General features: G+C 38.7%; 1 protein-coding gene across 11 annotated transcripts in view; it reads left to right on the plus strand.

The window, feature by feature from the left end:
* The first annotated feature begins 6,171 nt into the window (after positions 1-6,171).
* Positions 6,172-19,615, plus strand: part of tmod (tropomodulin) — a 53,432-nt gene continuing 39,988 nt past the window's right edge. For 2 of the 11 annotated variants that reach the window (XR_016268567.1, XM_089462179.1), the window contains exon 1: positions 6,435-7,362. Coding sequence is in view for 5 of the 11 variants with exons in the window: in XM_089462179.1 (XP_089318305.1) it covers positions 7,120-7,362 (243 nt within the window). In the remaining 6 variants the exon portion in view is untranslated. Of the gene's footprint in view, positions 6,294-6,381; positions 6,399-6,434; positions 7,363-14,968; positions 15,426-19,615 lie in introns of those variants that run through there. The other 9 variants (XM_018018139.2, XM_018018136.2, XR_016268568.1 and 6 more) reach the window with 8 other exon arrangements.

Below are 19,615 nucleotides of genomic sequence, written 5' to 3' on the forward strand. Positions count from 1 at the left end.
CCAATTGATAACTGACTCAGCACCGTGGGTAATGCACCGAACGGTGTTGAAACCCCAAATGAATTTCAGAGTTGACGCCAAAGTTGTGCAGTGTTTGTACTCGCTAAGCTTTCAAGCTCAGACAATTCCAGTCGCACAGCTTTTGCATAACCGTATGCATGCTGGGTGCTTTGCTAAGCTATAAAAAGCTTCGCTACAGCTTCAACCATAAACTGTGTTTTATAGCACTTGGAATGGCCAATGGCAACTTGTTGATTTACTTCTGAGCAGTGTTGCCAGTTCAGCCAGCTTTGTTGGTAATAAGTTTCTTGAAAATGAGTATGGAGTGGAATAGCCAGAAATTGAGGCAAACTATACAGAAGTCACAGTTCTTAAAAGAAGCTACAATACATATGCGTTCGTCTCCTTGTATATTTATTCGTATGTCTGTCTGGAGTCAGATAGACTACTACTGTGAGATCAGTTTCTCTCTCCGCCTTTCTCTCTATCTCTATGCCTAACAAAAGAAAGGGATGTAGAGAAACTACAGAAGATCATTTCACTTGTCTATATGTATGCAGAAGTGTTCATTTCGCATTTATATTTAAGTAAAACGAAGCTAGAATGCTTGCAGCAGCAGAGGGAGTTCCCATTGGCCTTTTAAAGAGAAGAGAGTGTTCCCATTGGTCGCTTTAAGCTCGACTGCTACGACTGCTACCTGAGCACGACTGAGTGTGTGAGTAAAGGTAGCCCTATATAAAGGGCAGCAGCTGCAGCATTTCTTCAGTCGCCCAGGCCTAGTGGGGGCCATCGTGTGTGATCGTTCAGCTAAGCGTAAAAGACTTGGAGAAAACACTTAGAAGAAAAGTTTCGTGGACAGACTACGAAGAAATACTTAGAGGAAATACTATGAAAAAATACTTAGAAGAAATACTTGGGTGTAATACTTAGAAGAAGAGCTTAGAGGAAAGAATTGGACTTTTTGCCGGCTTTGGCCTATTTCTCTGCACAGCCCAACTTATTTCAAAGCTCAATAGCTGGAGCTCAATATCTTGAAGCGACCCACAAGCAACCATAATTAAATTATACTCTTCCAAGTTGTCAAACACTCGTTCCTATCGGGAAATGGCACATTTTGAGCTCTGCCAAAGCCAGCTAAGACTCATCAATCTGCGGTCAGTGGAATGCGTGGTGTGGCCTGTGGACACACGGAAAATCGCTTTTCAAATTAAAAGAAGCAGTCAAGTGTGGAAAATGCGAAGACATCTGTGCGGCGAACGGAATGGAAAATGTAAACTGTTGCATGCTTTTAGGTGGGCAGCCAAAGTTTTCATAGACTCGCCGCCGTAGCTGTCGCCCCCAAATGGGCCAATGGGCGGCCCAAAAAATAATTTCCGCCCATAAATCATCATAATGGTTGGCCAAAGGCCCCAGTTCCATATGGAAGCTGCGAAAAGGTGGTAGGCAAACGAAATGAAGATGAAACAGATTGACAGCCGGCATAGAAAACAGGAGTTGACAGCGGCCCACGCACGTTTCTCAGCTTACTCTGTGCGTGAGACTATAAATGTACACATATATATAAATGTGTGCGTGTATGTGACGTCTACAAATTGAACTAGCTAGAGGACAGGCACACACACACACTGAAAAATAGAGAAATCAAAAGACAGAGAGAGCGAGAGCGAGAGCGAGAGCGAGAAAGTAAGACAAAACGAAACGTTTTAATTAGACAAAAGAGCTAGGCAACTATTTATTTCCATTTCTGTTTGCCCGGCTAGCAGCACTGCCGCTAGCCAAGATACACACTGAACGAATGGAAACACCAGCGAAATCCAGAAGACACAGAGCGAGCTCCAACAAGCTGTCCAGAGTCCTGTCCTGTGTGTGTGTGCGTGCGTGCGTTTGTATTGAAATTGGTATCCCATGGCAACTGCATTGCGTTTCAGTTAAAAGCAAAATCGCAGCTCAAACAATTTGCTCGGCCACGAAACTGTTTTCCAATTTGGCCCGTATATTTGTTTGCCAATTGCATGTGTGTGTTTCAAATAGAGCTGAACTGAGTTCGAATTGAAGTTTTTGCAGCCGTTGAATACCTGAGATGCCCCAAACAAATAGACGCGCTTTCAGGAAAGAAATGTATTTAGGAAATTGAAAGCATTTTAAATGTAGGGTATTAGACACAAAAATACTATCCATCCACTAGATAATTATTGATGTATTTATTTATATATATTGTTTAACTTTAAATATATATGACTCTATTATTTAATTATATATAATATTATGCATAATTATATATGTATATAATTAATTATTGATATGAACTTCAGTTCCGTAACACATTTTAGGCACACAAAAAAAAAAAAAAAAAAAAAAAAAAAAAAAAAAGAGTTGAGATTTAATGCAGAAGATAAGAATTGTTAAACTATATATTTTAGTGCTATATGAATTAATAATAGCGGGGAATTTAGAGAACTTTTCACTAATGTCAGCTTAAGTAACTTAATGAAATATTGATGCAGATCACTTTGAAACTAAAACCAAAGTCGAGCTGATGGACTTTGCTTTTAGAGAGAGAGAAGAGGAGAGACCGCAATTTGCACATTGAACTCCATTTGGAACATTTGCTAGGATTGTTAGGTCTCGTTTGCTACGACCTTAATAGGTAGCACACAGAATATATAACCTTAATTAAATAGAGGTATGTATGAGAAGAAATGTAGTTAAGATATGAAAAGAGATATTATATATTAACAACAAATATACGATTATCCAAATACAAATTTATTAACTATTTTAGAAAATATTTAATTTGAATTGCAATGCTTAGGCCTATCTTGTATGCAGTAGAAGATGATCTCCGATTATTACGATTCCTATAATATAAATAACGGATATAAGCCGAAAAAGTATAGAATAGAATATACAAGAAATGTTAACCCTCTAGCTAGAAGGTTTATTTTATTTCAAATTTAGCATTGCACATGATAAACTCTTTTCCTTACCTAAGCGAGTAAAATAACTGATAAATATGGACAGCTAGCCAAGCATGAAACTTTATACTTTTTGCATAGGATTCTGTCGATTCTGGCATAATGCGAAGCACTGCAATATTTTACAGCACAATTCACTTTGTGGCAGTCAACGAGGATGATTCGTTCTCTGTTCTCTGCTTTGCATCGTTCGATTCAATTGGCAAAAGTTTTTTATTTCTGGAGAATTGGCATTGTGATGGGTGCACATGAGTCTAGCAAAGCTACTGCTGGCAGGGCATTGAGACGCCAGCTGGCTGTCAGGCTGTGTCTGTGCTTTATATCATTGCCTGGGCTGGTCTGCTCCTAGGTCAACGCAAGTCAACGACACTGGCCAGAGCAAGACAAAGATTGAGATTGAGATTGAGATTGAGAGGGAGAGAGCGGGTGCGAGTGAGAGGCAGAGAGAGGGGCCAACGACAGCTTGCTGTGTTTATAATAAAAAGTACTTCAATTACTTTGTGCAATTTACAACTGTGTAACTGCGTGAGATAAACGGAATAAGCCCGGGCCCAGGCATAGGTGGGGGATGGGGGATGGGAGGCAACCCTTCTGGCATCCTTCACATAAGCGAGCTTTTCTTTATGTTTCGTGCATTTTTGTTTTTGTTTTTGCGAGTATCTTCGCTTTGTTTTATTATCCATTTTGCGCTCCCCTCGCTGACTGCCCTATAATTTATTTATGCATGTGTTTTATTATTAAAGATTTCCCATATATCGCTCGGCTGCGACGCGTTAGCGTTGGCGTTGCCGTTGACGTTGTCGCTGGCGTCCATCCACAGGCCACTGCGGGCTGCTTGTTGACAAAGAAATTACTTATTAATCATATTTGAGCGGTGATTTTACGTCATCACGGAGTCAACAGCTGTTGGCGGCTTCTCATTATCCTTTATCCTTTACGCCCTCCCCTTTACCCTTTGCCCTTTGCCTGTGGCTCTGTAATCTGTAGTCTGCTGAGAAGTTGCCGCTTTGACAGATTTCCCGCACAATGTAGACCCAATTACAGCTGCTCTCGAGACAAGCAGTATAATCAGCGATGTATCTACTTTCATATATACACAGTCAGCCAAAGTATTCGTATCTGTATCTGTATATCTATCTGTTTCCACACAGATGCAGATATATGTATGTCGTCTTGCTGCTTGGGCTTCTAGTTGCGTCGAGAGACCAGAAAGACATTTGTCGAGCATTAATTTTAGAATATTTCATGTCTTGCGTTTATTCGGCGCTTTGTTTGCACAGCGAGGCACTTGTCTTTCATATATCTCTCGGCCGATTTTACAGGAAGTCCGTCGCACTGCTATAGTGCCGCATCGGTTTGATGAATGAAAAACTAGCTACACTCACGATAGTTTTGCCAAACGCCCAGACACCCTGTACCCAAGTGCAACTCAGCGCTCAGCTGTCGAACGCCGGGCAAGGCAAATGCCGCTGGGCCAAACGGCCAGACAGTCAGAGACCGTAAAAACGGCAGCCACAGCAGGAGGAGTGGCCGCAGGAGGAGTGACAGCAGCAGCAGATGCAGAGCAACAATAGACACGAGCAATGGCCTAGTCCCAGTCGAACTCCCAATCCCCAACAGGCTGTTTATAATATGTAGTTTTACTTTCAAATGCCCTAGGTATGAAGTCGAAAAACTAAAAAATGATATGTTAAGTATAGCATAAGTCTTATATCAGAAAATATGAAAATTGATGAATAAGTATTTAAATAATAATATCTTATTTTAGGGAAATATACATTTTAAAGAAAGAAATTTAGGAATAAAAATATACAACAAGAAAAATAAATTATTATTTGTTTAGCCTATTTTTAGAAGCTACTAAGACTGGCTTAGTAGAGTACTTTTAATATAATATATATTTTATATTTATTTATTTGATAATATTATCATTTCCAAAATTCATAATTTCATAATATTATATTATATTTAAAATTCCGAATTTTGGATATGATAATATATAAATAAATATATTATAAATAATATATTTAAAATATGTATATACAAGTATTAATTATGTAAAAATTACTCTAATAACCCAGTTTTAACATATTCTAAAAATAGATTATGTATGTATGTATAAATTTAAAATTAAGGAAATATTGAAATGATAATATATTGTATAACAAGAAATATACAAAATTAATAATTATTAGTATATGAATAAATTTGAAAAAAAAGGACTTGATATAATTTTATAAACTGAATATAATATAAATTTTAAATAACGAAATATGGAATCATAAGGTCATAGATATAATGAAAAATTATTATTACTTTTAAGATTAAAAAAAATTATTTTAAGACATTGATATATTTGAAAACACATAAATATTTTAGTTATTATTATCTATTTGCCTCTTTAGATTTAAATTCTTTTTAATAAAGTTAAGCATGACTAAGGTGGAAAATACATGCCATCTATTTAAAGCCCTTAGGCAATTGTAATTGCAAGCTAAATATAACGCAGTTGAACTTAAAATTATTGGAATTGATTGTTTACTAAATAAACACATCAACAATATCCTAGTCCAAGGGTATTTATGTGTCGGCGCTCTCGCCCTGACTTCGAGCTCTTTCTAGTGGCTTTTATTGTTTGATGGACTGTGGAGCAGGGGGCGAGGGTGCGTACCAAAATAGCGCCAGCAACGCACGTCGAATGCAGGAGAGGAGGGAGGGGGGAGGCTGGCAGTTACAGATTTGACATGCGTCATGGCTCACGCCTCAGCCAGCGGCACTAATTGCAGCCCGTTCGCTCAGCATTTTCAGAAATTTCGAATTTCATTTCAGATTTGGCTTTAGCACTTGCAGCAGTCAAACAATTAGCAAACGGCCCGCCCGAGCAGCAGCTGCTCGCCCAAAATATTGAATTGAACGTCAACATTCAAATCTGAATTCAGAGCGACCCGTCGCAGTCGCAGCAGCAGCAGCAGCAACGGCAGCAGCAGCAGCCAACGTCAGAGATGCCAAAGAGCGGACACTGACTATAGCTGGCCTGCTCGCACTTGCGGCTGTCTGCGACTATTTTGGTAATCCCGACTAGTTGGGCATCTCGCTCGCCGGGAAAAAGCACCAAATACACAATCACACACACACACACACACATTGATGCATATGTATATTAATATACACATAGACAGCTCATGTCCAACCTAGTTGTATGTATTGTATTTGGTATTTTGGTCGCTCTCCGGCGACGGCAGCGGTTCCGGTGCCAGGCCAGACGGCGAGCAGTGCCATCGATCGGGACAGAAGCCTCAGAATCGTGTAATTTGCCTCGTGCGTTGACGCTGGGCGCTGCTCGCTGATTATTTTCAATTTATTGCTGCACGAAACGAAACAAACTGAATTTTTCCGTTCCGCTCGCATTATGCGTTTTTAATTGTACAACAAGAAATTCATTTTGTTTCATTTCTGCAATTTGTCTCGCGTCCGTTCTGTCACTTTACGTTGTTGTCACCACCTCTGTCTCTGTTGTCGTTCCCGTTGTCGTTGTCGTTGTCGTTTTCTTCCTATTCCGTTGTTCGTTGCACGCTGTTTCATTGTTCGTTGTTGTCGCCTCTTTCGTTGTCGCTGGCTGAGCGTTTACTCTCGCAGTGTCAAACACAGCCAGCGCCAGTGATCATCTCAGGAAGCATTCAAGATCTCAAGATTCCCAGGTTCCACTTCGTGTCGTGAATGCAAACCTAAACTCAATTCTGCTCGTGATCGTGATTGTGAACGTGATCGTGATCCTCAACGTCATAGTGAACGTCAATAGTGATTATTTTCTGAAAAATTTCGATTGTTTATATAATAACCCAGAGCGGGCCACGAGCACATACAAGAAAGCAAGAAAAGAAGAAGAAAGAAGCAAAAAGAAAAAAAAAAAATTGAAAATATTCATTTCTGCGTGATTCTCTTTCAGGCAAAACAAGTTGAGAAATTCTCTATTGAGTGTCTGTGCTGCCCTAGTGTGCGTGTCGGTGGGCCGCTATAGTCGCAATAGTTTTACAAATTTAGTGAGCAAGCGCCAAACCGAGTGAAAGTGACCCTAAAACAAGAGCCAAAGATACTCAAAAGAAGTGCATAAGCCCCTTGAGATAAACACAATCAATTAGCAAACATGTCGGACAATGAGCAGGTTGTTGCTGCCGCCGAGGAGCAGGCCAAGACAAGCCCCGATCCGGTGCCAGCCGCCGATGACGATGGCAGCAAGACCAGCGTCGTCACCGAACGCACCGAGGAGGTGATTCCCGGCGAGACCGAGAAAATGGTCACCGAAGCCATCGACGAGGACGGCGATGTCGTTGAGGAGACAACCGAAGTGACCCGCAAGACCGTCAAGCGTACCATGAAAATAACCGAGGTGAGTGAGAGGAATAGTACATAAGTCTAGGGCTGGATCAGTCAGTGTTGGAAATGACCAAAACATGTCCGAATTCTTTATTTACTTATATGTACATAAATATACATACATATACCAAAAATAATTTTTCACTCTATGTGTGCGTCTTAACAAATTGTTTATATAGCCGTAGAAATGCCATAAATCAAGATATGCTATCTATACCAGAATAGCATATATGTATATCCGCAGTATGTGTATGTAAATGCATGTATATATCATATGCTGAGCTGTATATGATATATGTATATGCTATACATGTGGCTCGGACACACTTTATATAGGCGACGACGCCTGGCACAAAATCACAAATTTTGCAGCTGTTTGATTTCAGCGCAAATTACGAATATCAAAAAAACAAAAATTATTGTTAAACACAAATCACTTAATGCGCTGTGATAGCTGCCAAGAAAGCAGAAAAAAAGCAATAATAAAAATTAAAAACAATTCGCCAAAAAGAACAAAATTATTATTCAAATGAAATGCAATAAATTCTGCGTTGCCTAGCAAAAGTCGCAAAGAAAATGTAAAAAATATTGAGGTTTCCGTGTCTGGCGGTCTGGCGCACAGGCAGCAGGAGCCGGGGCGCATTGCAATTAATTGCCGCAACTTTTGTTGCACAAATTACAAATTGCATTTCCGGTTTGGCGCGGCAGCGACGCGTGCGGCCAACGCAGCGCTATCTTGACTCTATATAGACCGCCTCAATTGATTTCTGTTATTGGCCAACTCTGTAGCCGTTTTATGGCCGCCTGGGCTTTGTTTGCTTTTGTTTTTTTCGCTTTTCTCAAATTTTATGCGACCCAAATTAAATTTGCGATTACGGGATTTTCGTTTTGGGGCTGATTTGACATTTTGTCCTTTGCTGTTTCCAAAGAGTCAAATGTTAAACGAAATTAAATGGAATCCGTTACGCACATGAGTTTAGATTTACGCAACATGAGCGACAGCTATGAGGCAATGACACTGGCTGAAAGCCATATATCAGTTCCAGTTAATGGCTGAAGCAGCCGCAGCAGCGCGTATTTCTATTAGTAAAGCTTTTGAAGATTGGAGATGCACTGTGTATTGAATTTGGACTCAGTTTTAACTACTATTGGCAGGTGCCTAAACTTTCAGGAAGTTTTAGTTTTATTTAGTGTAGTTTAATTTATATTTTATTTATTTAAGTTAAGTTAGTGAAGCTTCAGCTTGTTATTTATTTTGTACTTATTTACTTTATTTTGTTACTTTATTTTTTATCATATTTATTTATTTATTTATTTTTTTTTTTATTGTTTCCAATTATATATATATATATATATATATATATATATATATATATACATATGTGTACATATGTTAAGAAAACCAAAAATTATAATCAACAATAATTGGAAACAATAAAAAAAAAATAAATAAATAAATATGATAAAAAATAAAGTAGCAAAATAAAGTAAATAAGTACAAAATAAATAACAAGCTGAAGCTTCACTAACTTAACTATATATATATATATAGTTATATATATATATATATATATATATATATATATATATATATATATATATATATATATATATATATATATATATATATATATATATATATATATATGTATATAAAACACAGATGTTTTGATTAAGCTTCAGCTTGCTGTTTATTTTAAAAAATATTATTTAACCTTTTTATTTTATTTATTTGTTTTTATTATTATTTATTTATTTTATTTATTTTTGTCAATTATTATTGATTATCATTTTTTGGTATCATAACATGTATGAAATACAGAAGTTTTATTTTGGCTTCAGCTTGTTATTAATGTTTTTTTTTTTTTTTTTTTTTTTTACTTATTTACTTTTGTTTTTTACTTATTTAACTATTAATGTAAGTAACAGTAACTATTCTGTATAAGAGTTTTGGTTTAGGTTTTTATTTTTATTTCTTTTGAACGTCGTATTAATTTATACTGTGAGAGCCTTTAAATTTCATAAGTTTTAGTTAAGCTAAAGCTGTAATAATAACTATTATTTGATTATTATACTCAAAGCAAGCTAAGTCTTCTAAGCTGCAGTGTTTTGCATAAAGCCTGATAAGCTCTATGATGAATCAGCAGCTTAAGAGCAAATGATTTCCAACGCAAACGCTTGTCACCTCCTCAGATTCATCAATTTCATTGTGGGTCATATGAGTGGGTGCATGTGCGTGGGTGGGTGTGTGAGTGCATGCGTGGGTGTGCGTGTACATGCGTCAGTGTGCCCGTATGTGTATGTTGGCCCAGCCGCAGGTCAGCTAATTGTGATACGTGTGTCCGATGCGAGCGTGCCTCGTGCCACATGTCCTTAATGAGGCACGTGGTCTTTTTTGTCATTTTTATAGTTGGCCGCAGGCATCTGGCAACCGCACGGGTACGTGACTCCGGCACGGCTCAAATTGAGAATGCAAAATGTGTTTAATGAGCGGCATGCGAGATTTGACACAAGCCATTAATTTTACAGTTGACTTAGCCGTAGTTTGCTGACCGCATCGCCGCTGCTCTGTTGTTGGCTCTGCTAATTTGCTAATGGATTTATGTAGCTGACGAAATTGATATTGATGCAGTTAGCAGCATAGATTAGCTAATTTTCGTGGCACATACACACACACACACACACACGCACAGAGGCCAATAGTTGCGCCCAATGAGGCATGCCGATTAGTGCAACAAGGCGTAAGCGATCACACAGTGCCGCACACAAAGCCGTGTGCAGAGATGGAGTTGAATATTTGGCCAAACACATTAATGGAATTTTCGGCGGCTCAAAGCCGGCAGCCACCCACACTCACTCACACACACACGCACACCCACCCACACACATGTGGTCAATGTTTGCTCAACTTGGCATTGCCAGCGCAGATTTCGGAAGAATCGGTGCTCCACCGCGATAGTGCCTGACCCTGGGCCGTTGCCTTAGCCCACTGCTGGGCCGTAGCCCTATGCGTCTGTAGCATTGACAGCTGTCAACGCTGCTGGCGCCTCAAAAAAGACCACACAAAATAATTCACAAGCGTCATCAGACACACATACACACACACAATTACAAATGAGGCACGCATATTTATGTAGCCTATACTTTTCGCATTGCTACGGCATTTAGGTGTGACAAAACGAGTCAAAAACAATTCAATGTCATGTTGCGGCCACTTGATTTTCATTCATTTGTTGCAGCTCTCCCAAGGCAGCGGCCGCCCATTGCGCATACGACGCGTTGGCTCCAAGCGCTGCTCGCCGCTCGCTCGGTTCTATTCGATTTTGGTCAGCTATTTATGCGCTTGGCGTTTATTTTTCTTTTTGTTTTTCGTTTCGTTTTGTTTCGTTCCGTTTGAATTTATTTATTTGCCTGCTTTTTGCTGAGCAAACAATTTATAATTTTAATGCACACACGCACAACAGCTGCGACTGTGTGTGTGTGTGTGTACGTGCGTGTGAGTGTTAACTGAACATAATCTAAATATGTTTATATAATTGAAAAGCAAACGCGAAAACATCAAGCAAAACATAGCCAAAGTCTAAGTATGCCAGTGCGTCAGGCCAGGAATGACGGGGGAGGCGGGCGGGAGGCAGACGACAGACGGAGGGGGGCGTGACATATACAAACTGTTCATATGCTCATCAGTATATATGTAGTATAGGCATGTGTGTGCGTGCTTGTGGTATATAAATACTGCTGCCAAATTGCTGAACGCACTGGGCCCACTGGGCGTATGATAAACGTGCCATTTATTTTGGCAGTCGGCTCGCTGTTTAACTTTTGAGCAGCGCAATTTTAGCACGATATGCGTCGAACGTGAGCATTGTTTGTTGCTATTGTGCTTGGCATAAATCAGTTTTATGAGTGGCATATCTCTTGTAATTTACAAGCACTTTTCATAAGCTGCCTGCCCCGCACAGATTTATTTGCTAATGCCTGAAGGCAAATGTCTGCAATGCGTTTGATTTTGATTTGGACCTGCCGCAACGGAAACTTTGCCACAAAGAGTTTACTTTGTAAGTTGTTGTTACAAGCCCAACAACAACAACAACATCAATGCCGCATCAACTAGGCAAACAAATAATTTCATTGCCTTCCATAAACTTCCTGCCGCCCGCTGGCGGATATTCAATTGATATTTACTTATTTCAATTACATTTTGTGTGCGGCGCATAAAACTCAAAACACAAATTCAATTTACAAAATGTTTTGCGTAGTTTTGCAAGTTGCCAACCGCAGCGCACACCACCGCATCACCGCATCACCACACCACCCCACCACCACATCAGCCGTTGCCACTTGGGCTACATGTATCAATCCTATGCCTCTCACTGAATCCCACAAAAACAGATCAAAATGCGAGAAGCCAGCTGCAGATGGGGCCATGCAGCCCTCTGTCTTCAGGCTCTGCTCTCGGCTGGCTGCTCGGGCCGTGTCGTTGTCTGCCCTCGTCATCGTGGTCTGTTGGCAAATCAATGAGGAAATTTGCCAATTGGGTAAATTCAACGCATCGTAGGCAACAGCTTGCCAGCCAGCCAGCCAGCCAGCCAGCCTGCCAGCTGTGCCCGCTTTCTGTTGTCTGCTGTCTGTTGAATATGTCTGACAACGGCAAATGCAAATGCAAATGGCTCGAATCGCAATTAACTAACCCGTCCGACGAAACAGGAGAAAGCTCTTAGGCACTCGCAGCTCCAAATCGAAACGGAAATTGTCCAAATGTGCTCGAAGGGCATTGCAATAGGCGAGAGTTAACAAATGGTTATTCCAAATTATAGAGAGCAGCCAAAGCCACCAAGCCGACTAACCAATACACTGCACTGAAGCGAGGCTAATTCCTGACCAATTTAAATCCAATTTAAGTCCTGTCTAACCAAACACAACCAAAATTTCTAATTGAGTTTGATTTGAAATGGTTTGCTACACATACATATACATATATATATATCTCTATATAAAAGAGAATTTATCATAACATTTCAAATTTATGAAATAATAAGTAATTACCTTAAATTATTCAGTTGTTATTTTTGCAGCCACTAAAAGCAAAATAATTTATGAATATCGTATGAACTGAAAACTCAACTAATCCTATTTACAATGCAAATGTAAATCGGAGCTCTTTTGGCCCAGCTTTTTACCTGGCTGCTAGATTACCTATGCCAACATTTAATTCATTCAGACACTCAATGAATTGAAATGAACAATTTAAAGACAAATTAAAGCGGCTTTGACTGAGCTGGGAATTAAGTAAGTAGCTGCCGAAAGGGAAATAGAAATTTACCTATAGAGCGCAATTGTACTTTACAATTTAATTTGACAGAGAGATAAAAAAAACTTATAGAGACAAATCAAGAGAGAAAGGAAGAAAGAGAGAGGGAGAGGTAGAGAGAGAGGTAATTAAAAAGAGTGCAAAAATGGAATTTACACTTTCGATTTCTGGTGTTTGTTTGCTTCATTAATTATTTGCAATATGTTTTCGGCCAGGTTTATTGTTGATTACACAGCGACCATTTGCATAACCCAATTAATAATTTAAGGCTAACGGACAGCTGATTATTTATACAAAGCAATGCGTGATTTGCTGCCCGGCACATCGTAAATAAATAATCCCCATTTATATTCATATTAGCGGTTTTCACGCTCTGCTGAGGCTCCTGCCATCGACATTTAATCCAGCTCATAATTCAATGCGGCACTTGACACTTCCCCGGCAATGGCGGCATGGGCAGCATGAGCAGCATGGGCAACATGGATGGCATGGGCGTGGCATGTGTTATTCTTTTCTTTTTACCTTGTGAAATGTTGGCCTGCTTGTTAACTCTGGAGCGGCAATGATAGCGACAACAATAGCTTCGTCACTTGTCATCGTCAGACTTATCTGGTCTCTTAACATATTCGCCGGATACTCTTATCGCCTGCAGTTAAACGTAAATAAATTAAATTATTTCTCATAATCAAACTGATTTACGACTTGGGATTCTTTCATGTGAGCTCCTCTCCTCCTTTTCAACACCTTTAAATTCGTGAGCTTGAGATTTGCATATTTCCGAATCATATATATATCGACACTAAAAATATAAATATTAATATATTATTATTCATTATTCATTATAATTATTCATTTCGTAACGGGCATAGAGAAAAGCTAAAATGATTCAGCTTTAGCTACAATAAATTATGCGTAGTAATGACCACACTAGTATACAAATATTTAATATAATATTTATTGAGGATAACATAGCAGTAAAGTCATATTTAATTGCATATGCTTAGATTACATAGAAACTTCCGTGTTTCTATTAAAATTTTAAAATAAATAATTTATGATTTATAGTGTTTTTACTTAAAGATAATTTCACTTTAAATTCATTTACAATATTTATTTAGACTTTGAATATAGTCTCCAAATTTAGCTTTTAGATTTATGTAATTTTTGCAATTTTTATTTTTGAATACCAGCTAACACTAAATCTTACAAAATTCATTAAATTAATAAATTTCAGTTGCCGACAGATTTAGATCACATATATACTTTTTAGATCATATACTGAAAATGTACGAAATCAAAATCATATACTGATTTAGATCATATATAGAATATTTAGGCCATATACTGAAAATTCCATTAAATATAGTTCACATACTGATTTAGATCATATATGGAATATTTAGATCATATACTGGGAATGCAATTAAAATCTAGTAATACAAAAGTTACAAACAACAAAGTTGGACAATTAGCAAAAGTTTACACTTGGCTAATAATAAAGACATACTGTAAAGGCCTAAGTAACTAGGCCAGAACATTTATGTAGCGTTACGGAAATTTAGTGACAGTTGCGTTAATCTGATATCTGCCCAACAATGTAGGTCAAGCTTGGAGCGATGCCTTGATGTACTACAGATGAGTTTTGAGATTTCACTCAATTGTGCTACTTTATATTACATTTAACGATATATATCTGAGCATACTGATGCAAACTATTTTGATTATTTAAATTGATCCACAAAATTCTATTAATAAATGACTTTTAGCATTTTGTTTGCCTTATTTATATGATCCATAAATGTAAATCTCTTGTCTAGAGTGATGCCCCATTATCTGGCATCCGCTGCCCACATTCAGAGCTAATATTTTCTTAAGGATTGCCAATTTTATAGCTCATAGGTGTTTGCCAAGACGATTTCTCTAAGCCCTCATCTATTGGCCACCTCTAAGCAAGTCAATGGCATTTCAGCCATTTCCTTGCCACGAAATAAATATGCTAGGCAGCTGCCTTGAATATTAACAGATATGCCAAAAATTTGTCAACAGCAAACAAAGCGATAGAAATCGAAAGTTCTGATGCACTTGGCCAGCCCCAAGTCCCAAGTCGCTAGCGGCTAGCCCCCTCTTCCCCTCGCCCACTCTATGTAGCTGTGTGTGCTTTTCGTAATGCGCATTGCAATTTATTTGGCTGCAGGTCCCGTAAAGAACAAAAGGCACTCGAGAGTAGAAATGTTGATTGAACTGCAGCACTTTGATTGCATTTCGATGTTGCCTCGATTTCAATTTCAGTTGCTTTACAAGACTCAAAAACAAAAGGCGCAGCGCGAACCGAATAAGCACACATACAAACAAGTCAATTCGAGCAGATTCGAAAGCTATTGATTTATTGCTGGAATGGCACTAATGGAGGCGGGCCAGTCAGCCAAATAAATAGATTAGTTTTTATGCGAATTTTCTGTGCGCATTTTGCGTAGTTTGTGACGCGCGACCAACAAAATCTACCAAGCGAAGCGCCTGGATTAGTGTGTGTGTGTCTGTTTGTGTGTGTGTGTGAGCAACCAGAAATAAAATATATACAAAGAATATATATAGAAAATTGTAAAATTACAATACGAAAATAAATAAATAATCCGCTTGATATCTGCCATCGATTTGAATCGATCGCGAATTGCGCAACGATTGCCAACTGGGAATCTATTTTGTAAATCGGATTAGGCAAAGTTCCAAAGTTCCAATTGACAGGCATGGCCATACTAGATGAAAAGGTAAGCTGCGCATCTTGTTAGACAAATTGATAGCCCAATAATCCGCTCTCGGGTCTATAGCAACAACTTTGCACTGATCCCATCAAAATGCGTCAACAATTTGGCTAACATTTCGGCATGGCCGAAGGAAGGGATTCGCACAAAGAGCCATTGTTGTCTCACCTGTTTCGTTCAGTTATGCATTCGTGTGCGTGTGTGTGTGTAGGTGGGAAAATCACTTGTCAATCTTTTATGTAAAAAGCTGACGCCAGCGTATCTGTCACCTGCGCCGCTCGTAAAATTTTCTCGCATGCTTCCGTTTTCTTTGCACTTAATTGTGTCTGCTGCTCAGTCGCAGTCGCCGTTGGCGTCGCCGTCGCCGTCGCAGCTGCGGCTGTTGTGCGTGTGTGGTTCAAGGTGAATTGGCGTCGACGTCAAAGTCGAAGTCGCTGCCAACACTTCAACGCATCTTTCAATCGCTTTTGCCACCCGCCCGCATGTTGTTGTTCTCAACCCGTTGAGGAAAATAAAAAACAAGAAAAAAGTTCACAAAAAAAAAAGTGGAACATATACCCATGTGCCACAACTAGCAGATACTCTATCAAAACTTGTTGCCTCAAACAAATATTCAATGTAAAGAGTATTATAATTGTCGACTAGGCAACCAAATGGTGCAACATGACGTATGCGCAATAAACTCGCTAATCTTAATCCCTATCAAAGCCCAGCTGTTTATGCGCCCGAAATACCCGGACTTACCCTTTTCTGACTCTTGGGTGTAAATAGAAGATTTGGCCACTGCCAAGGACTTGCGTCGCCTTCGCTTTGACTTTGACTTTGCCTCTAGCTCGGGCTGCGACTGTGGCTGTTGATGTTTTTTCTGGTCTCTTTTTGGCTGCGGGTTATTTTCTGCTACGTATTTTTCACTTAATAAAATTGTTTTCATTCGCTGCGCTTGCTTTTCAGCTGATTTTCAATATGCTTAAAAATAAACGATAGCAACAACACCCCCAGCGCACATCAAACACCCTCATCAGCCCGTCGAGCCGTTTTCATTGTGCTCAAACTGCAATCGATACACTTTTATCTTCCGTCCATCCGGCTTCTATTGTTGTTGTATCTATTAGGGCTGTTGCCCTGCCTTTGGCTGATTAGCAATTTATCTGAGCTGGGCTTCTGAGAATATCGCTTAGGCAGCCTCGTTGCCGTCCTGCTGTTTATCCTGCAATCGATAGCTGTGCGCAGATACTGCAAGACTCGGCCCGCATGCCTCCCCCGTTGGCCGCAACCTTATAATTGTTTTCTGGCTAAGCAGCTTAGTCGCCTGCCGTGGGCTGCACCCTGGAAGCAGCTAAATGAATGCATTGTTATTATGCTTATTAATTATCGGAAATTTAAATTGAATTGCCAATGCTTTACTGTCTTCATTTGCTACGATTGTATTCAGTGTGTCACTCGTCTATGGACTCTGCTGCAGTTGTCAGAAACATGTTGCAACTATTTAAAGCATGCTCTGTGTTATTTCCCCATTGTCTGCTATCGCACTCGTGTAATCAATCAGAATGTGGCTCAACCGCCAAAGCGAACATGCTAAAAAATAGAAGGGAAAAAAGAATAGAAACAGAACAAAACAAACAACACGACATGACGCTGACATCTGCTGCAGAACTGCGCTCGCAGGCGAAACACAAAACAAATCACAGCAAACGTTAGAGCGCAAAGCGAACTGGGTAGTGTACACACACACACACACACTGTACACATGCAATACATGAAACCATGTTCCAAAGACTTTCAATTTATTTTCACTAAAACGTTTTCGTATGCTGCCGCCTCCGCTGGGCTTGTGTTGTTGTTCTTGTTGCTGTTGTTGGCCAACGAAAATAAAATCATGTTTGGCTAGGCATACGGGGCGTATGCGCGACGAGCTAGAATCCAATGAAATGACCCAGCAACTGCAACGCAAATTGATTGCCACATGCATCTCTAATTAGTTGACTGGCCCACGAAACATGTCCACAACACGACGAGAGCGACAGCAATCGGCAATCAGCCAGCAGGAGGCAGGCAACGGGCAACGGGCAACGGGCAACGGGCAACGGGCAACGGGCAATGGGCAGCTGGCGACGCGTTAATCCCGGAAGTGCGCAGCGACATTTAAATCGAAATGCGAACGGCTGCCTACAATTTGATTGCTTAATCTGTCCGCCTGACTCTGGATCTCGCTGTGGCACTGTTCTGGCTAACTCGGCCGTTTAACACTGCGTATGATTAATATGCAGCATGTATGCCCGCCGCCCTCTCACGCCATTAGACGGGGCGCCCCATTAGAAATGCATATAAATTGAGGCACACATTAAAATGTCGTGCGGCCAAGTCGATCCGTAAATCAACGGGCCATTAGAACAGCAGCAACTACAGCACTCAGCCAGCCAGCCAGCCAAGTTGTAAGATATTAATTTATACTGTTTAATATCCCACCGCTACACATGTATCGAATATGTATTCGAGTGCAGCATCAGCCAGCACGCCAACTCATAATAGATCATCAAATTTCGAATTCAGATATTAAAACAGTTTTCTGATCACATTATTTTGACATTAGCTTTTATTGCTCTGATTTTCACTATTATGCATTTAAGCATAACATATTTTTATGTTCTAGACTTTTTAATATCTTTTTTTTTTAATTTTTTTTTTTTTTTTTACTCATTTATTTATTTGTTTTTTATTTTATTTTATTTTATTTTTTTTTATTTTATTTTTTTTATTATAGTATATATAATATATATTATATATCCAAAAATTTTTTCCAGTTTTTGCTATCGAAATGTTCATATGATGTTCATATATATTTATTATAAATTATTCATCTAATTGTTCATAATTCTTAAAAAATTATTTTTTATAGAATTTTTTTATTTTTATTTTAATTTAGCATTATTTATTTATCTGCTTCATATTTCTTTTTTGTTATCATAATATTTGACAAAAATGTTGAAAGGAATTCGGATACATATATGTATATATTTAATAAAATATATACATACATATATGTATTAATTATAATTAATATTCATCTGCTTTTTATTTATTCTTTTCTGTATTTTCATATTTTTCTTGATAATTGTTTTGCGTATAATTTAAGTAAATATAAGTACATATTTATTATCATTTATTCATCTCCTTTCTGCTCTGTTGCATTTATTTCAATATTATTTTTATAAAAAAACAATTTAGCATAAAATGATTAATTTATTAATAAATAGTTTTTATTGAATATTCCGATATAGTAATACATTTGCATAAATCATTCAACGCTTATGTAACTCTTCCAAATGGATTGGCCTGTCCTCAAATGGGGCCTATGCACAGCCGAAGGTCCATTCAACTGCACGCCCTTAACTCACTCGCCTGTTTGTTAGTCTTTGCATAGAGAAATGTCTTGACAAGATTTTCTATAAATACATATTTCATATTTTATTTTTTTCTATTTTTCTATGTATTCGTATGGCGACCCCAGTCGAGGCAAAATTCTTTAGAAACATTTCTTTTTGTTGTTGTATTTTGCTTGTTTTTTCTTTTTTTTCTTTCATTTGGTATTTGATGTTTTGATGAGATGCCCGTTCTCTTTGGTTATTTAAATTATAACCTACATATTGTTAATGGCTAAGAAAGAAATATATAATTAAATAATATTTATGGGGCGTGGACAGGCACATGGCCAAGCTTGCACGAGGTGAAGGGGAGACGGTTGGATGGGCCGAGGGGAAGGGGCAGTCCTTTGTGCTGCAATGCATGCGTGTAAATGAATTGAATATGTTTTTTTATGCAAATGGAAAACAAAGCGTTCATTGTTATTCTTCCATGCAGCGCAAAATTAATTGCAATGCAATCAATGGGCGCTACACAATGCTACATTTCCAGTTGATGTACGTGGATTTCAATTAAAAATATATATACACACATAGATAGATAATTATTTATTGTTGCTGACAGGCGTGCAATAATATGACACAGAAAATCCGCTCCCTATAATGCAAACTCGCCGAGCACATTCGATTCGTTGTTCGCAGCTTGTACGTGGGGCACTTTCAATTGCCGAGACTATTTATAACAATTGCCGTTTATATAGATAGAAGCGTGTTTTTAATAACACTCGTAGATTGAGAATTACCTTGAAAGCAGCGCGGCCATTCAGAATGAAACCA

The sequence above is a fragment of the Drosophila arizonae genome, chromosome 2 (assembly GCF_054131065.1).
Source record: "Drosophila arizonae isolate 15081-1271.41 chromosome 2, UAZ_ARI_1.0, whole genome shotgun sequence".
Lineage (NCBI taxonomy): Eukaryota > Metazoa > Arthropoda > Insecta > Diptera > Drosophilidae > Drosophila > Drosophila arizonae.